General features: G+C 40.9%; 1 protein-coding gene across 1 annotated transcript; it reads left to right on the top strand.

Moving 5' to 3' along the window:
- Window positions 1–4,674: 4,674 nt before the first annotated feature.
- LOC311220298 (butyrophilin subfamily 3 member A2-like) lies at window positions 4,675–14,599 on the top strand (the record flags this gene model as incomplete). Its single annotated transcript, XM_084303804.1, has 6 exons — window positions 4,675–4,747; window positions 5,970–6,326; window positions 7,106–7,390; window positions 8,308–8,406; window positions 12,749–12,775; window positions 14,061–14,599. 6 exons carry the CDS (start codon window positions 4,675–4,677, stop codon window positions 14,597–14,599), a joined length of 1,380 nt encoding a protein of 459 aa, XP_084159930.1.
- Window positions 14,600–20,008: the final 5,409 nt, after the last annotated feature.

Genomic DNA, 20,008 nt, shown 5'->3' with positions numbered 1-20,008 from the left:
CCCCCTGCACCCATGGATCCCACTGCAGAGCAGATCTACACACTGCAGCTGGAGGAGGAGACCACAGTGGAGCAGGTGGCTGTGGCCTGGAGGAAGCTGCAGCCCATGGAGAGCCCCGCAGGCATAGAGCCCAGGCAGGACCTGCAGCCCATAGATAGGAAACTATGGTGGATCAGGAGTTCTGGCATTAACTGCTGCTTGCAGGGGACTTGAGCAGTCCACTGCTGAAGGATTGGCCCCACCTGGAGTACTGCATCCAGGTTTGGGGCCCCCGGCACAAGAAAGATGTGGACCACAAGGTGTGGGCCGCAAGGATGATCAGAAGGCTGGAGCACCTCTCATATGAAAAAAGGCTGAGAGAGCTGGGGTTGTTCATCCTGGAGAAGAGAAGGCTCTGGGGAGACCTCATTGCAGCCTTTCAATACTTAAAGGAATCTTATAAAAAGGATGGAAAAGGACTCTTTACTCAGATAATGATAGGGAAGGGAGAAATGGTCTTAAAAGGTGGTAGATTTGATTAGACATTAGAAGGAAATTCTTCACTGTAAGGGTAGTGAGGCACTGGAACAGGTTGCCGAGAGAATTTGTATATGCCCCATCCCCGGAGGTGTTCAAGATCTGGTTGCACGAGGCCCTGGGCAACCTGATCCAATCTGTAAAAATGCAGGCAGGGAGGGCAGGCAAGGAGGGAAGCTAGGCAAGGACCTGCTGGGCAAAGTTTCCAGGTCTCAGCTGAATGATTATGCTCCCTCTACCGTCCAGAATGTTGAACCTTCCTTGACTGGTAACTGCATCTTGAATAGCTGTCAAAATGACTGATCCTTCCTAGGGGCCACAAAACAAATAAACACACAAACAAACAAAACAACAACAGTAACAACAATAGTGCTTTAAATCTTAGTGCAATCTCATGTCAGTGACACAAAGAATCCATTCCACCTGTAAGTGAAGGGGAATTAAGCCCTGTTTAGAAGTTCAGTAATTTTTTCTCTCTAGGATCTGATTCTTGTAAATCAAAATATTTCCCTTCTTTCTACAGATCTTAACTTTCCCTCTCTCTAATACATAAAAAAGCTGGTATAATTGAATCATAAGGTTTAACTTTTCTAAATTACTTTGATTTCCTACATGGTCTTTGAGCAGTATATTCATACTTCTAATTTCAAATCATCCTCATGGGTAATGGACTCAGGCAACATACCTTCTTCTGTTTTCTCTCTCTTCTGTTCATGCTTTATCAGTTTTATCATGTTTTCTCAGTTTAATTGCAGCAATTGTCAAAAAGTCATACAAGAACATTAGTTGCACTGAACAGGTACACCGGTGTTTGAAAGTTGCACTTTGGATCTAGGTGTGTGGGCAAATTCCACCTTTAGATATCTCTTACCATAGATTGTCGGACCCAAAGGTAATAAGTTGCTAGTGGTGAAAGTTCAGTCTTTAATAGTTGTTAGCTTGAGTGAGTAAATTACTAAAGTCTACACCCTCTATAGATATGGAAAACAAAAGTACATATGCTTAGGCAATACAAGTCAATCTCAAAGATTCCTTACTTCTGTAACGCATGCTGAATTTAAAACTGATACTTTGAATATTCTTATTCAGGTAAGGAATTAAATTCTGGCTGAAACAGAACTGTGCACAATTAAGTTTTTGGTGTGGTTTGTATGAATATTGAGACAGTCTTTTGCTATTTACAGTCTTGAGGAAATGATTTTGGTCTGGACTTAAGATGGCTCCTTTCTTGCCTGGATCAATGGGAATATATAATTTTCTTTTGTGGGTGACACTTTAAAGAAATTGTTAAAGGTTTTTTAAGGTCTTTCTATAATATGAAGATTAAAGCAATCTGTTTTCTCAAGAGTTTATAATCACAGAATCACAGATAATGTGTAAATCTGATCTATGACTATGGTTTTCATCAGATGCTATCTACTAGCAACCTTTATTAAAGAGATTTGTTGCTGAAATGCTACTTTTTATTTGCTAGGTTGCTCGAAAGAGAGTTTTCCAAAACTCTTGTAGTGGTTGGGGTTTGGGCTAAGGGCTGTAACTTGCTGATTTGGAAACTTATTTCCATTTATGAAAGCAAAATTTCACTTTTTTTTTTTTTTTTTTGGTCAGAAATAGAGACTTCTTATACCTACTTGTCTAATAGGTATATAAAAATATGATTTATTATACATACCACAATATAGATCATTTTTGTTAATGAAGTTTAACAGAGGTATAAATTTATTCTGTAAATAATCAATACAGAGGATACGGATTTGTATATTCTTGTATATATAAGCAATAAATCTTTGCAAATTTTTCCAGATACTGGTACAAATCAGTGAAATATTTTCTCTTTCTCTTTCATTCTTTTTCTTTTCTTTTCTTTTCTTTTCTTTTCTTTTCTTTTCTTTTCTTTTCTTTTCTTTTCTTTTCTTTTCTTTTCTTTTCTTTTCTTTTCTTTTCTTTTCTTTTCTTTTCTTTTCTTTTCTTTTCATCCTTCTTTATTTTGTATTTTTAATAAAGGCTGATGTATGAGCCTTTACCTTTATTTGGAGCAGTGTAAATCAGAAATAAATAAAAGTAAGACACAAAAAGCTCAGTAGTTTAGCCACAGATTTCAGTATTTTTATTCTTCCTTCCTTCAGTCTAGATCTCAGTAAAGCTAACTTTACATTCCAGTGAACAGTTGGTAGTTCAACAGAAGTATAAATGAGTGAGTGCAGACTACAACCATGGGCATAACATTCAGCAGTTACAATTCCTAGTTTCCTTTTAAACTTTTGACTGGTCCATGTTTTTCTTTTGTTAGGAAAGAAAAAATGCACATGGGTTAGCTTTCACAAAGAAGTGAGCACTGTGTATATTCTGCAGTCCTTGCATACGAACAGTAATGCTTTTAGGCTCTAAAGAAACTAGTCCCTTCCCATGCACATTTATGTGAGTCTGTACTATAAGTAGTCTTGGCTGGACTAAATTATTTCTAGAGCTCATAGGGAAAGCTCTGATCAGGGGAAGGTATTTACATTTTATATTATATATATATAGGTATGTATATAAGTATATATAAACAATGGGTGAGATTCCTAGATTTGCATGTCAGTGTATCACTGACTGTATGTCAGTGGCCAGCAGGTCTAGGGAAGTGATTGTCCCCCTGTACTCGGCTCTGGCAAAGCTGCACCTCAAGTACTGTGTTCAGTTTTGGGCCCCTCACTGCAAGAAGGACATGGTGGTGCTCGAGAGAGTCCAGAGAAGGGCGATGAAGCTGGTGAGGGGTCTCGAGAACAAGTTTTACGAGAAGTGGCTGAGGGAGCAGGGGTTATTCAGCCTGGAGAAAAGGAGGCTCAGGGGCGACCCTATTGCACTCTATAAGTACATTAAAGGAGGCTGTAGTGAGGTGGGGATTGGTCTATTCTCCCATATGCCTGGTGACAAGACGAGGGGGAATGGGAGAAAGTTGTACCAGGGGAGGTTTAGGATGGATATTAGGAAAAACTTCTGTACTAAAAGAGTTGTTAGGCATTGGAATGGGCTGCCCAGGGAAGTGGTGCATTCACCATCCCTGGAGGTCTTTAAAAGACACTTAGACGTAGACCTTAGTGATATGGTTTAGTGGAGGACTGGTTAGTGTTTGGTCAGAGGTTGAACTAGGTGATCTTGAAGGCCTCTTCCAACCTAGATGACTCTGTGATTCTGTGATTCTGTATCATCTCTGAATTTCTTTACAGTAACCCAATAGGTCACTTTGTCTTACCTATATATTTCTATCCAAGGATCTGTATATAGTGAGTTAGCTCATAGGAAGGAGGTCAGTTCTACTCATAGCTTCTTTTACTGAATGTATAGGCCTGGAATAACAATTTAAAAGCTAATTCATTCATTTCCCAAGCTGAACGCTTGCAGTTCTTGATTTTAAATGGCACACAAGTCTGCTACTGTTAGAAATACTTAAGTATTTTATTCACAAAAGAAAAAAAAAACACATGATTTTGTTGTAGTTTTCTTCCGCCATTTTTAAACATTATTTCTAGAAACCCTAGCTCCTTTCTCCATCAGGAAATTAACAACAACAGAAGTTTTCACCAAGCAGGATTAAGTAGAGAAACAGTATATGGAATTTCAGTGCAGAACAGGTGTCTTTTAGTGGGACTTAGAAATGAAGTTGCTTTTTGTATGACTTCTGCCTGCCTCATGGTGTCACTTGCCTGAAGTTAGATACATCTTGTTAAGTATATATTTAGTCTCTCATAATCTAGAAAATATGTTGGCATCCAGACTAGAGGTTTCCTGAACACGTAGTGTGTAAGGGACCCTTGGAGGTCAGGCCTGTGAAATGCACTTGAGATCCAATATAATGTCCTTCTGAGCCTCAGAAATATCACTCTTTCTGTGCTAGCAAGTAAAAGTCTTGGAAACATAAATTAATTGATCATCTTCCATTAAAAACAGCTCATTCATTCACTGTCTTAGTTTCGTTCAAGTTAGGATTCAGCCTAAATACCTTTAAGGATTTGTCCTTGTGTCACTCCATATACAGTGACATAAATACACATACATATGTAAACATGGCACTGGTTCTTGTGTCAGTCTTCTAATTTTCCATTCTGTGCTTGAAAATATTACAGGAATCTGGTAAGATTTGCCCTGCAAGTGTTGCTTATTGATGTCTTCCGAATGATGGGTTCCAGATTTCAGTATGCAATGACTCTTCACATTATTATTTTTCTACACATAGCTCATTTGGTCACAGGTAAGTCTGTGTTCTGTTCTAATCTGAATTTGATTTTAAAAAGACAATAATTTTCAGAGCAGTTAAGCGAAGCGAAGAGAAAAAGAAAAGAAAAGAAAAGAAAAGAAAAGAAAAGAAAAGAAAAGAAAAGAAAAGAAAAGAAAAGAAAAGAAAAGAAAAGAAAAGAAGAAAAAGAATTATAGACTTGTGTGTTGTTTGTCAATGAGTATTTTATTTTGCAATATATTTGTAGCTATACTTTTTATATAGACACACACCATTCCCTCTACTCATTTTCTGAAGCTGAAACAAAGAGTAGGATTATATGAAATCATAATATACTCCATTCATGCACATTATACAATGTCTAAGCAATATTAAAGACTCATTTAAATCTTCAATATAGGATTAAAATTAGATTTACTGGCCTTACATGCCTGTTTATAAGGGACTTTCAATTCTCTGTTTTGGAGTTGTTGTGTTTTTTGTTTTTGTTTTTGTTTTCAGCTTAGCTGGCCCTGTCACTTTATCAAGCTGAGAAAGCCAAGAGCTGCCCATTTCAGAGTGGCTGAATAGGAAAGTAAACTGTAAAGGGCCAATGGTATCTTTGCTGTTAAACATCAAGATTTATTTTTTTCATAAATGACTATATTTCAAAAAATAGACTATATGTCAAATTAAATGTACTTACTGTGGTGTGTTTCATCACTAAACACAGTTGTCCTAGTGAGAATATTATAGACATCTGATGTTAGGTAAACAGCAGACTCTCACCTTTTGAATTCCAGCTTCACAAAATGATCTTTATTTTCTGCATGGTAGACATGTCTTTTCTACCTCTGAACTAGCTTACAAGCTGAGCTCAGTATTTCTAACAACACCTCCCTGAGGTTATACTAAGCTCTGAGGAGATAAGTGGTAGTGATGAAGGATGGCAGAGGATGGAAAAACACACACACACACACACACACAAAGTGCATGTGGACCTACAGAGATGTGATCTGATTACTGCTATGGGATGTCTTCCACTATATTTTGTTTGGTTTCACGAGTCCCTGATTTTACAGTGTGAGATTACAGAACTTGCTCTTGAGATAACATCCTGATTGACAGAATTTTCTGATGAACTGTATAGAATAGTTACTTTTTATTACATTCACAAATCTGATATTACAGTTTCCTATTGGAAGTGTTAATGAGAACATCAGTGACACTCAATATTTACATCTATGTCTTCTTGCAGGCCAGTTTAAAATTATACCTCCTGACAATCCTGTCATTGGAGTCATTGGGAAAGAAGTCACCTTGCCCTGTCAGCTGGAAGCTAAGACAACTCCTGAGAGACTTTTTGTTCAGTGGATATTTATTGGAAAATCCCAGAGAATTTTTGTGACCACCTATGATGGAAAAAACAAACAAAATCCAATTAGTGAGGATGAGACATACCAGGGCAGGACAAATTTCTTTCAGACTGAATTTAATAAGGGTAACATGTCTCTTCACCTGAAAAATGTCATGCTCTCTGATGAAGGGAAATACACCTGCAATATCTTTCTGGAGAATTGGTATGATGAAGTGGTGGTTGATCTGAATGTGGCAGGTGAGTGTTATGTCAGATGTTTGCTACTTCTTCCCCCACCCAGTTTTACAATGTCAGTAAGGACTGTGGGGTATAAACAGGTTGGATTAATTTCATCTACGCTTAGCCTAGCTTTTTTGCCAGCAGAATTTGAATAGTAACAGAAATTGTTTTAGTGTCTTACACCTCAGCTTTAAAATGTTAAAGGTAGTAGAAATGAATCTTGCAATAAAGCAAGCAAGTTTTTTTGCAGAGGTGAAGTAACTGAAGCCTGACTGTGACTGCATTTGGTACTACAACCCATTTCTCTTGCTCTAGCCCTCATTTTCTCTCATCTCAATTTTTCTCCAGTACTCTAGTCTTTATCTGTTGATGATGTCATCCAACTTTTTCTTAGCAGCACATTTCCACCGAGTGATATTATGCTTCTCTCCTTCCTTCCTTCCTTCCTTCCTTCCTTCCTTCCTGCCTTCCTGCCTTCCTGCCTTCCTGCCTTCCTGCCTCCCTGCCTCCCTGCCTCCCTGCCTCCCTTCATTTCAATTTAACTTGTTCATGGAAATATCAAAAATCAGTCCAAAGACCTGTCTTTATCAGGACTGTAAAAGACATTGCAAAAGGGTCCCACTCTAATGTAACACGGGAAGAGCTATTTACCATCAAATTATTAAGAACTAAAATTCCAAATCTGTTGAATTCACACAGTTTTTATAGGTAAATCAAGATCTTCCCATCATGCACTGTTTGTTCAGAGAACATTTAATTTCCTGTTTGTTGGAGTTTTCTTGTTTGCTGTTCTATAGCTAAAGGTGATGACACTTCCATCTTCCTGGATGGTCATGTCAGTCAGGGCATTGGCCTCACCTGCAAGTCACAGGGATGGTTTCCAGAGCCTGAGGTAGTTTGGCTGGACAGTAAAGGACAGACGCGGAAAGAGAAAGTGATCACCCAAAGAACAAAGTCTTCTTCAGGCATATTTGATGTTGTAACTTCCATGAACCTAGAACCAGGATCTGACAAAGAAGTCTCCTGCAGAATTGTCAATAACCTACTCAACACTGTATGTGAATCCCGAGTCCTGATATCAGGTGAGTAACCACGAGGGTCAATTTCTGTGAGGACCTGTCTGTTGTCTTTCCATTGGCCCTGGAGAGATCCTGGACACCCAACACAGAAATAAATTACAAGTGCTTAGGTGGATAATATAGTAAGAAATCTATCTTTATGCTTTAGATTACTCATTATATTCATGATGCATTTTAGCTATAAATATTAATGCAGTCATTAGCAGACACCCAAGTTGTCACTGTGAAAATTTTGAGAGGGAAGTATTTTGAAGCGCTAATGGGGAAAGCAGTGCTCCTACAATGTTGCCAGGATAACCAGCAAAGTGACTTGAGACAGCCGGTTCATGCTGATAGGAAATACTGAATGTCTTCTCCCATCACCTTTTGTCTCCCTGACATCTCCATGATTACTCTGAGCTTCAGCATGTGCCTCCATCCAGTTTGGATTCCTCAACTGCAAAGTAGACAATTTTATTTCAAAACGAAAGAGGAGAGGAGTCTTTAGCTTTTTTCCCATCTGAAATACCATTACAGATGACTCTTCTTTGCTGAAAACATCATCTATTCTATAGTTAAAATACTGCACCTAGATGGGGTGCTCAACACATTTTTCTTATAAAGAAGTGACTTCTCCAACATGCCTCTATCCATGGCAGTCTTTGTCTGAATGAATATGGCATATGCACTGTAGGATCATAGCTTGATTGCTTTCACATGGACATTAATATTAACTCTTATAGCCTGGAATACCTGGCAAAGCAGTATATGGATGTTTTGGAATTGAGGGGAGATCTTTAACCTTCACGATTGACAGGAAGAGGTAATAAAAGATACATTACAGCAAATACAACGGCAGTATACACATATCTTTGACCACTGGACCTGTCTTAGCTGTTTCACAGTCATTAATTGAATATAACACCTTCTATGTTTTACAGATGTCTTCTTTCCATCCACTTCACCTTGGATGACTGCCTTCATTGCAATTTTATGTTTCAGTATTGCTGTTATTGCTGCTGTGGGTGCTAAACTGAAGGGTAAGTATTTCCACCTACAACAGCTGATGCAGAAGTTTTAATCTGCAATGCAAATGCAGTTAATAAAAACTTTAATATTTTAACATCACATTCAGAAAGAAATATATGGGAATTGAAGGGGACAGAGGAAAAAAATGACAGATATATAGTTAAAAGTTGAATATGTGTAGGCTCTTTATGTGTGTGAATGAACAGAACATCCTTAAGAGGGAGGTAACTTCCATGAGACATAATTTTTTGTAATCACAAATATTTACAGGCACAGAATATGATTTTTGCTTTCAGAGTAGTAGATTTTTGAAAGAAAACTCTTTTTGGAATTATGCTATGATATTTTCAACAGACTCATTGTCTTGGGGAAAAAAATAAATAATTGTTTTTTCTTGTTTTTCCAGTTAATACTACAAGAAGACAAAAAGCAGGTGAGAAACGAGGAAATTAAATATGAAACCCCACAACTCTTTTTTTTAAAGTAAACAGTATGATAATAATGTGGTCATGATCAATATTGAAGTATTTCAGCTTTGGAATGCACGAAGACGAAGTGGGGGTTTTGGACACTGATCAGCTTTAAGTACTGCCACTGGTACTTTATCAGGGCGTTTTGCTTCTTCCACTCACACACAGACCTAATGAATCCAATATAGAGACTTTTTATTGAACTGTCGGCCTACTTGTATGTGGAAGTACTCCTTGTCTCTAACAGGATGAGGTAATAGCAGAACTTCCTCTGTAAGTGCATGTCATTTTTCCCATTCCAGTAGCTCATTTTTCTTTGGGCATTTCCAACGTTTTCTGGTAATGAAATATACCTATGGCAGAATGTTTTAGTTGTTCCACAGTGCCCATGGGTTCAACTTCCAAATAGCATTTCAGACTTTTGACTGATATCATTAATTTTCTATTGTTTTTAGATAATGAATGCTTAGTTAAATAACTAATGTTTATGTGTGTGTGTGTTGTTTTATCCTCAGAAAAAAAGACGAATGATCTTAAAACAGGTAAATACTCCTTGAAAACTATCAGGACATCTTGGAAACATAAAATCACATACACTGTTCTAGGGCATTTTGGTATTTCTAAATGTGAATCTCAGAAGTAGTATTCCTTATAGGAATACTACTTTTAATACTTTTAGGAAGAATACTTTTAGGAAGAATTTCTTCACTGAAAGGGTTGTTAGACATTGGAACAGGCTGCCCAGGGAAGTGGTGGAGTCACCATCCCTGGAAGTCTTCAAAAGACGTTTAGATGTAGAGCTTAGGGATATGGTTTAGTGGAGGGCTGTTAGCATTAGGTTGGAGGTTGGACTCGATGACCTTGAGGTCTCTTCCAACCTAGAAATTCTGTGATTCTGTGATTCTGTGATTTATCTACATAACGGATGAAAATTGGCCATATCGTCCCTTATAATTAAATGCTATGGACCCCTTCATAGGCAGTTTGAAGCAGAATTAATCACTCAGGGTAATAATTTAATTCTTGAAAGATGGTGAAGGGACTGATACACCGGGGACTAGTATGATTGCATAAATAACTCCAGGTATAACCTTATTTATTCTGTAACTGCAATGAAAATGCCATTGTTCTATAAGAGATTTATGATCCAATTTTCCATCTCTGGTTTAATCTGCTTATAATTCCCAAAATGACAAGAGATTGTTTTCTTGTTGTTTTGTTTCTTTGCTTGTTAGTATTCTATATAATAAACCTTGAACTGTTTACTGCTAAATTGCATCCCATGGATTTAAATCAGATCTTCCAGTTTTTGCCTGAATAAACAAATAACAATTCCTGCTGCAATTTCTGCAAATGTCCATGTCATCAACACATATTTCTTGTCTAAACCAAATAATGATAACACAAATCAAGTATGCCCCAGACATATTCTAGGGGATATCAGTTTTCTCATTTTGGCCTTTCAACTTACTAGTAAGATTCAATTTACTGAAGCCTCTAAAATAATAGAAGTCTCTGTGTCTTCATTTGTTTTCTTTGGGATCAGGTACAGGAGACAGGAACATTTGGAGAGAAATCAGATTCAAGCTGCCTGAGAAAGCTATTGCTGGGGAGGTTTGATGGGGAGAGGGGGTGTGTGGATTTCCTACATGGACTATAATGGAAAGCAACTAGATGAGATTGAGACATTCATCTGGTAGATATCTAAAAGAGGCCAGGGTAATGTAATTTCATCTCTTCAGATATGAAGTCTCCTCAGAATTTGTGTGTTAAGTTACATAGATTTCATTTGACTTCATAATTCTCCATGCAACTTAACCTTCTTTACTTCACTAAATAGATTAGGTTGATTATAGCTGTTCCTATGTTAAAATGTTATGGGAGAAAAAGCATTCAAGAAAAAAAAAAAATCGCTTTTAAAATATGATATTGGAATAGATACAGAAATAACCATATATAATTTCTTTCAGAAAAAAACAATCTGGAGGAACAATTAGGTAAGAACCTGGTTTTCATGTTCCTTTTGGTACTTCTAGCATGCATGCTACTTAAATCCCTAATAAAGCAAATGAGATGTACAGTATTTTGATATGAATTATTTCTGGATGTTTCTGTTCCATTTAAGAAATTTTATTATGGCTTGATTTCATGTTGGATAAATTCAAATAATTAAATTTAAAGATTCAGAGCATCCATGAGATCCATTTCCCATGAACTTGTTGAAATTAGTACTTGAGGGCAATGACAAAAATTTAAAACTTCTCTGATAATTTTTAACTTCTAAATTAAACCAACTGTCCAGCCCAGTAATGGTTTTGTTTCTGTTTTTGTTCTTTTTACCCCCATTGGTCAACTTAGAGGCACAGAAGAAGACATTCAAAGGAGGTAAATATAACACGGCAATTAAGACAATTTTTATCAAAATTGTGGATATATACTTTACATATGTGGATATATACTTTATATATGTGCATATATATGTGCATATATACTTTATATATGTGCATATATACTTTATATATGTGGATATATAAAGTGGATATATACATGAGAATGAAAATTAACTACTTAATTAGAAAACATGACAGCTTATTTCTAGTTAAATGGTTGTTCTACTTCATTTTTAGTCACTGCTAGAAGTACTATATAGAGTGGTTTTATTTCTAAGAGTCTTGTGATGTTTTTCTGCCTCTGTGTAATCTTTCTGCCTGGAGTCAGTAAGGCTCTACTGGGATTTCCTGAACAGCTCTTACAGCTGTTGTTCTTTCTCACTTTCTGGTCAAATCATTAAAACAGCTGTAACTAGCATCACAAAGACAAAATGAATGCACTGGTCTCCAGAGAAATACTGACTTAAAAGTTTAACAACCTAGAAAATAAGTTCTAAGGAAAATGCTGTTTACTGTTTTTTTTTTTGTTTGGTTGGTTGGTTTTGTTTTTGTTTTTGTTTTTGTTTTTGTTTTCTGCATTACTTACTGGCCCTCCACCAAGATACTTGGAGAGTGAGAAATCTCCTTGTGATTTCATTTCACTTATTAAAGCTATTCTTTTGCAGCAAACTCTGAGAACATAAAGCAACTCGGTAAGAAAACATCTTGAATAAATGTTATATTTTTGTGAACTTTACAAAAAATAAAGAAAGTATTCAGGTCTGTCTGATTATGTCATCTCTGGGGGTGAGAGTAATGCCAATATCTCATCACAGTGCAGTTATATTTCCCCCTCCAGGACAGGTATAACAAGGCATTCTATGATACCTACTGAAGTGTGAATAATCCTCCTTGTCAGAAGCTTTTATACCTAAAACTACAATAAATTTACAGACACCCATAACATTGTATGAGTTGTTTCATTATATATCATGTCTACCTAAATCATGGAAATGACAACAAAGAAAGAATTAATTTTCTCCATGCAACCCCATGGGCTGACATAATATACTCTAAAATGCTTGTTAAATGCAAATAAATTGAGACTGTAGAGGCCAAGTTTGTGTCCTTCACCTTGCAACCAAGTCCCAAAAATTCCAACTGCAGAAATGCAAAAAAGGACTAATATTGACTTGTGCTGTAGCTTGTCTTCTATACTGGGGGTATGTCTAACTTTAAAAAACTGAACCAGAAGAGAGAAAAACCCTCACAAAATTAGTGTCAATAACTAGAACATCTTTTCCTTTCAGAACGACTAAAAGATGACTTGGGTAAGTGGTTTAAAAATTATATTTTATCACAATATGCATTTCTACTTTAGGTAGAATAAAGTTAACCCTGGGACTGAATCAGAGTCATAACAACGCAAGCATAAGGCAGAAATAATATAGGCTGAAAAGTATCTAACTGCCCTACAGAACCATAAAGTGCTATTGTCTCTCTCCTTTCTGCAGACTTCTGGGAAGCCCGGAGCCATGCAGGTAAGCTGACAGGAAAAAGGGTGTGAGCTGCATATAGGTCAGGGCAATCCCAAACAGTACAGACTGGGAGAAGAACACATTGAGTGCAGCCCTGTGGAGAAGGATTAGGGGATTCTAGTGGACTAACGTCTCAACATGAGCCAGCAGTGCACACTTGTAGCCCAGAAGGAAAAATGCATCCTGGGCTGCAACAAAAGAGGAGTGACCAGCAGGTCAAGAGAGGTGATTGTCCCCCTCCACTCTGCCCTCGTGAAGCCCCACCTGGTGTACTACATCCAGGTTTGTGTCCCCCAGCACAAGAAGGATGTGGACCTGTTTGAGTCCGGAGGAGAGCCACAAAGATGATCAGAGGGCTGGAGCACATCTCCTCTGAAGAAAGGCTGAGAGAGCTGGGGATGTTCAGCCCAGAGAAAAGAAGGCTCTGGGGTGACCTCATAGAGACCTTTCAATACTTAAGGAGGTCTTAGAAAAAGAGATGGAGAAGGACTCTTTACTGAGGTAGATAATGATAGGACAAAGGGAAAGAGTCTCAAACTAAAAGAGAATAGATTTAGATTAGCCATTAGGAGTAAATTCTTCAATGCAAGGGTAGTAAGGCACTGCAACAGGTTGCCAAGAGTTTTGGATACCCCATCCCTGTAGGTGTTCAAGGCCAGGCTGAAAAGGGACTTGGCCAACCTGATCTAGTGGTTGTCACCCCTGAATATGTCAGGGCGGCTGGAGTTAGATGATCTTTAAGGTCCCTTCAAACCTGAGCCATTCTATGAGTCTGATTCTACGATTCTATGAAAAGGGGGTTTCCATCTGTCCAAGTTACCCTGACATAAAAATGCCATGACTTTAGAGACTGGTAGGCTCAGCTGGAGTCACAGGAACATGCCATCACCTGTGTCACATAAAAGGAAATGAGGCTAGGAAGGGGTAGTTGTGAAGACTGAGAAAAGGAGTAGCTGAAAAGCGTCAAAGGAAAGGGTTGTGTGTGGACACCATTCCAGAGAGGATGGATGGTAACATGGAAAAGAGAAAGCAAGGAATTTATTGTAAAGTGAGTGGTGAGGGAGTCGTCTGGACTTACACCCTAAGAGAGTACATGGCTATGAGAGCTCTGAAGGTACCTGTTGGTTCCTCAGTGACCGTTGCATGCCCTGTTTGGGGGAATGTTTCAATTCTTTGTTGAATCACACCAGGACTGCTCAGACCCTCGAAGATTTCAGCCCATAGTCCCCTACAGAGACAGGTCCCTGAGTGGCTCTGCTCACTGGATTCTTCTTGTTTTCTCCTCCAGTGTTCATTGATGTGAATCCTGACTGCCGAGTCCTAGAGCTCCCAGTGCCGGGGACTCCAAAAGTTGAGGACACCTCATCTGAGCCTGAAAGCCTGAGCAATCCCTCCACAGTCCCGGTTCTGGTGGGGAAGGAAGGGTTTACAGCTGGGAAACACTACTGGGAGGTGGAGGTGGACCAGCAGCAGGACTGGGTGCTAGGGGTGGTGAGGGAGAAAGAAAGGCAAGAGGAGGAAGGGACAAATGCTGGTGAGGACTTCTGGGCTCTGCACAGATCCCAGGGAGAGTTATTCTCTAGCAAGGAAAACAGCAAGATTGAGAAGAAGAGTATGAGTTACTCAGTGATTGGTGTGCTTCTAGACTTGGAGGAAGCACAAGTTAAATTTTATGAAGCAGGGCAGAAAAATATCATAGTGAAAATCCCTCTAAGCCTTGGAAAGGAACATGCAGAAATGTTTTACCCATTTCTGTCCAAAGAAGAAGGGATAGTCAAACCTGTTTGCCATCAGCAAAAAATTCCTGTTCCATTGAAGACTCTATAAGTTGGACTCTCACATTTAATGGATTAGGAAAAGACAGTTCACTTGAAAGTAAAACAGAAAATTTGAGAACTAATATTTCAGTAATATAAAATTACTGAAGTAATTGTAATAGTAATGTAAGGAGAAGAAACTTATGTTTAAAACAGGAAGAAAAATCAAGAAAGAAAAAAAGAAACGGGTAGTATAAACAAGATTGGGATCAGATTCAGAAACTCTGGTAGCTATTTGAGCTCCCTTTACAGGACATGACAGTCTTATGAGTACAGCAACAGGTTCAGTTGATTGAAGAGAGTAGTAATTTAGGTGGTGCTATATAATCTATCTTTCCTACAGTTTTCTCTAGAAGGATTTGCATCATTTTATTTTTATTTTTATTTTTATTTTTGTCATAACTGTCAGCTGAAAGCATCTCAAACAGCACCTACCTCTAGGCAACATGACTTATTCTCCCTGTTCTACATTTAAGTTCAACATCATCTGTAAAGTTAGGCAAGTTAAATTTTACCATCTTTATAACAAAAAAATAAATAAATTTTCCTTGGAGAAAAGTACCTTTGTGAAAACTTATTTTAAATGTTAAGCTCATTAGAAGATCTATGATAAGATAAATCATTAAAAGATAGATATTTTCCAAAGATCTGCTAGAATTTGGCAGGGTATTGAGCATACCTTGCTTTGAGAAGCCTGACATGAACCTGCAGTGTGTGCTTGCAGCTCAGAAAGCCAACCAAATCCTGGACTGCATCAAGAGTGGCCAGCATGTCAAGGGAGAGGACTGTGCCCCTCTGCTCTACCCTTGTGAGGCCCCACTTGGATTCCTGCATCCAGGTCTGAAGCTCCCAGCCCAAAAAGGATTTGGACCTGTTAGAGGAGGGCCATAAAGATGATGAGATGGTTGGAGCACATCTCTGAAGAAAGTCTGAGAGAACTGGAGATATTCAGCCTGGAGAAGAGAAGGCTCTGGGGAGACCTCATTGCAGCCTTTCAGTACTTAAAGGAGTCACATTAAAAAGGTGGAGAGAAACTTTTTGATGCAGCAGATAGTGATAGGATAAGGGGGAATGGTTTTAAAACTCTTGCTGAGGCAGTCAGCTCTGGGGCAGACGCGTTCTGCAGTGGAGTAGGGGATTGTAATGTGCAAGGTGTTTTCTGGTTCAAGGCCACACGAGGCAGCTGAGGAAGCCACCAGGACCCAGAAGCCTTCGCAAGGGCAGCAGACGAGGCTTGGGCAGAGCCAGCAGCACCCCCCTCTGTCATACAAAGACAGTCCCTAGGGAATGCAAGTGACCAGGAGTGCGGCGAACAGGGTGGACAAAGAGAATGTGGCGTGGCAGACAAGACATGGTGAGGCAGTTTGTGTGGGCAGGGTGAGCAGGGAGGGTGGAATATCCCCCCCATTCAGGAGATGGGTTCACCTATCAGCTGCCAACCAGATGGCAAACACAGCCATGGTCTCCACCAGGCAGAAAGTGCTCACCAAAAAGAATTGAACCCAGGATGAAGAGACAGATGAGGCTTTTCTGTAAACATCTGGTGAAAGTCATGCAATCTCAAGCATTTCTTCTCATTGGGAATTCAATGTCCTGTCTTACTAGAGATCCCAGACCTCAATAAATGCGGTGCTTGCTTTTTGCCTTGAGGTTCTTCTCCTGAGGGTGGCTCTTCTTCGAGGTGCCTGCTTATGTTTAGCACAAAAGATAATTTCTTATTTTCTGCAGCAAGTGCACACCCCCAGATCATGAGCCTTGGCTCCCAGCCATGACAAGCACAATGCAGACCCAAGTGCAAATGCTGACAATAAAAGCATTCTGAAGCAATCTCCTAGGGAAATTATTTGGATTTTCACTTGCCCCTGTTCTTTCAGCTACCCTTCCCAGCCTGCTGCACCCCATGGGACGTACTGAAGACACACAGGAAGGATATCATAGGAGTGCCAGATAGCTCTGATCATAGCCCAGATATGTAAATATATTTTTTCTTTTTCAAGTGCAAACCATTATGTTTCAACTAGTAATGACCAGGGTCTGTCCTCTGTCCCCAGTGCAGAGCTGACCTCAACAACATCATGGCCAAGGAGAACAATGCAAACAATAAATCTTTTGAGTAAGTGTGGTTTAACCTAAAGCTGAAAAAAAAAAATAAAATTTTAATCCTAACCCCAACCTTATAATCTGGAATGCTATTGAGATATGCTATGATAAGGACACCACAGCCTTGACACCCACATGCAAACTTCTAGTGACATTACAGAAGCCCCAGACTGCCATACAATGCAACCCAGAAGGGTATGGGTCTCCTCTGCATGAGATCTGTCCCACCTAAATGTCTTTTTCTGGTACTCTGGAGCTTCTCAAATGACAAGAGGCCCCAAGAAGTGGTGGATGCCCCATCCCTGGAAGTGTTTAAGGCCAGTTTGGATGGGGCGTTGAGCAACTTTGTCTAGGGCAATGTGGAATGGCTCAGACTCAAGGGGGGTGATCAGTGGTGCAACACCAAACAGAATGCAGCTAACTAGTGGTGTAACCCAGGGATCTAAATGCGGTCCAATTCCATTCAAAATCAGCATTATTCTCAGGATGCTGGAGCAGAGGTTTACAAGCTTGTAGCTGACACCACAATGGGGATTCACTCACCCGGGAATGAGGGAGTAGCTCTGTCCACCCAACTCTGTATATTCACTTCCAGGAAAATTTTTCTGGATGCTTGTGCTGTGAAACAGGAATGCATGGGCCTGAAAGAAGCTGTGGAGCAAGTGTGTTGATGTGGGTTGAAGAGGTGAGGGACATTCCTTGCAGGAAGGAGCCTGAAACCCACCTCCCCTCCAGCCCCACATCCAAACATCTCTTGCTCAGTTTTCACCCCACTTTCATTTCCCCTATTCCCACCATGCAATCCTGCAGCATCATGCCTCCCCACTGAAAGGCTCCTCTCCTGCACAAACTTGTAGTGGGTTTACGTTGCAAGGTTTGGGTAGCAGGGGGCCATAGGGGTGGTTTCTGTGAGAAGGATCTAGAAGCTGCCCCATGTTTGCTAAGGGCCCCACCACTGACCAGAGCCAAGCCAATAAGTGATGTTGTTTTGCGCCTCTGTGAGAGCATATTTAAGACAGGGAAAAAAATGCTGAGCCATACAGCAGCTGGGAGAGTGAGAGGAGTGAGGAACAGCCTTGCAGGCGCCAAGGGCAGTGAAGAAGGAGGGGGAGAGGTGCTCCAGGCGCCGGAGCAGAAGTCCCCTGCGGCCTGTGGTGAGGACCATGGTGAAGCAGGATTTCCCCCTGCAGCCCATGGAGTACCACGGTGGAGCAGGGTTCCATGCTGCAGCCCGTGGAGGAGACAATGGTGGAGCAGGCGGATCTGCACCGACGGAGGCTGCCGCCTGTGGAAGACCCCTGCTGGAGCAGGCCTCAGGCCAGACCTGTAGCCCATGGAGAGGAGACCACACAGGAGAAGGTAACCTGGCAGGAGCTGCTGCCCGTGGGGGAGCCAGGTTGGAGCAGCTTGCTCCTGAGGGATGGACCCCGTGGTACGGACCCATATCTGGAGCAGTTCTAGAAGAGCTGCTGCCTGTGGGAAGCCCATGCTGGATCAGTTCATCAAGGACTGCATCCCGTGGGTGGGACCCCACAGCACAGGGGACAAGAGTGACCGAGAAGGAATGTCAGAGAAGAAGCACTGTAGACTGACCATAACCCCCATTCCCCTGTCCCCCTCCGCCACACGGGGGGAGGAGGTGGAAGAGGGTGGATGTGGGGGAAGGTGCTTTTGGTTTCTTTCCTTTGTTTCTCACTTCTCTAGCTTGTTAGTAATAAGCAATAAATCTTACTATCTCCCTATGCTGAGTCTGTTTTGCCTGTTACAATAATTATTGCATGATCTTCTTGTCCTTATCTCATCCTTTGAGCCCTTTTAATCATTTTTTCTTCCCGTTCCTCTTTGAGGAGGGTGAGTGAGAGAGCGGCTGTGGTGGAGCTCAGCTGCCCACTCGAGTGGAACCACAACACCTGCACAAACTTGCCCTGGAGTCCCCAGCTGCACACCAAGGCCCCAGATGCCAGCACTGGGAGCTGCACAGTGGGGACACCGTGGCTCCTTCCAGATCCTTGCAGGTGTTATTGTGGGATGGCGAAAACCCCATTGAGCAAGGCTGGGGATGGGCTGTGGGTGTGGGGGCCAGCCATGCTGAGACCCCATCCCCATGAACAAGCCAGCTCATGTAAATTCCCAGACATAGGTTTCTAAAGGAGAGAGGTACAGCTTGGAGCAGTAGTGGCACAGCCCAGGGTCCATCCACATCCCCAGCCCTTGCTCTCTGTGCCCTGGAGAGCCCCTTTTTTGGCAGCGGAGGTGATACTATAGAGATAGGGGAATCCCTTAAGTGCAGCACAGGAGGAGCACTGAACCAAAATTTCTTATTCATCTTGTGCCCTGATGGTGTTCAACACAAGAGCATGAGCCAGGAGGCCACCTAAAGAGATGGAGCAGGGATTCCTCTCTTTGAAGCAGGAGGGGCAGCAGAGCTGAAAAATGCTTTGTGTGCCTCGCAGGAAAGATTCCTTTTGGGGTGTTCACACTCAGGGAAAAAAACTCCTCTCCCTTCCCATCTTCAGCACACACACCTCTCCCTTTTGCCACCCATCCCCATGCTAACACTCACCTGGGGATCTGCAGAGGTCCTGTGTGGTCATGCCAGCGCCTGCACTATGGGGCACAGAGGGTTTTGCTTAGGGGGGACAAGACCTGGTGCACCCACATGCCCTCGCCCATGCCTCTGCTGCTGGGTAGTTGCTAGGCAAGCCACCTTCCCACCACTGTGTCTTGAACAGCACCAAAGAGGTCTCTTCCCTGGGGATAGATCACATAAAAAGAAAGAGAAAAAAAATAGAAAACAAAAAAAAAACATTGTCTTCCCAAAAAGTACCTTCTGTTCAAAGAGAATGAAGAGGAGTCTTCCACAAATTTACAGGACAAATCTGCTGTTATCTCAGCCCTCGCAGACCCAACTATCCCATGGTAAGAGAACCCCAGACCCTGCTGCCAACAACAGCTCCACAATTAATTGTTGACTTCTACTCCCAGTGCTTCACCTCCTCACACCCCTTGCCCTCCCCATGGATGAAGGGCAACGGTGCCTGCAGCCTTGATAAATGCCTCAAATCTCTAATATCACTTTGGACTTGGTGCAGGAATCCCCTGGCAGCATCATTTGTACAGACATTGAAGAAAAGGGAAGTGACGTGGTCAGAAGAGGGCAAAGCAGTGAGCAGTGTTGGGAAACACTGCTCATTGCTTTGAGAACTGCTCACTGCTTGGAGAACAAGTCCTACGAGGAGCAGCTGAGGGAGCTGGGCTTGTTCAGCCTGGAGAAGAGGAGGCTCAGGGGCGACCTTATCACTCTTTATAAGTACATTAA

This window comes from Netta rufina, assembly GCF_964035555.1.
Source record: "Netta rufina genome assembly, chromosome: 31".
In the NCBI taxonomy this organism is placed as follows: Eukaryota; Metazoa; Chordata; class Aves; order Anseriformes; family Anatidae; genus Netta; species Netta rufina.
This window is presented reverse-complemented; position numbering and strand designations above follow the sequence as displayed.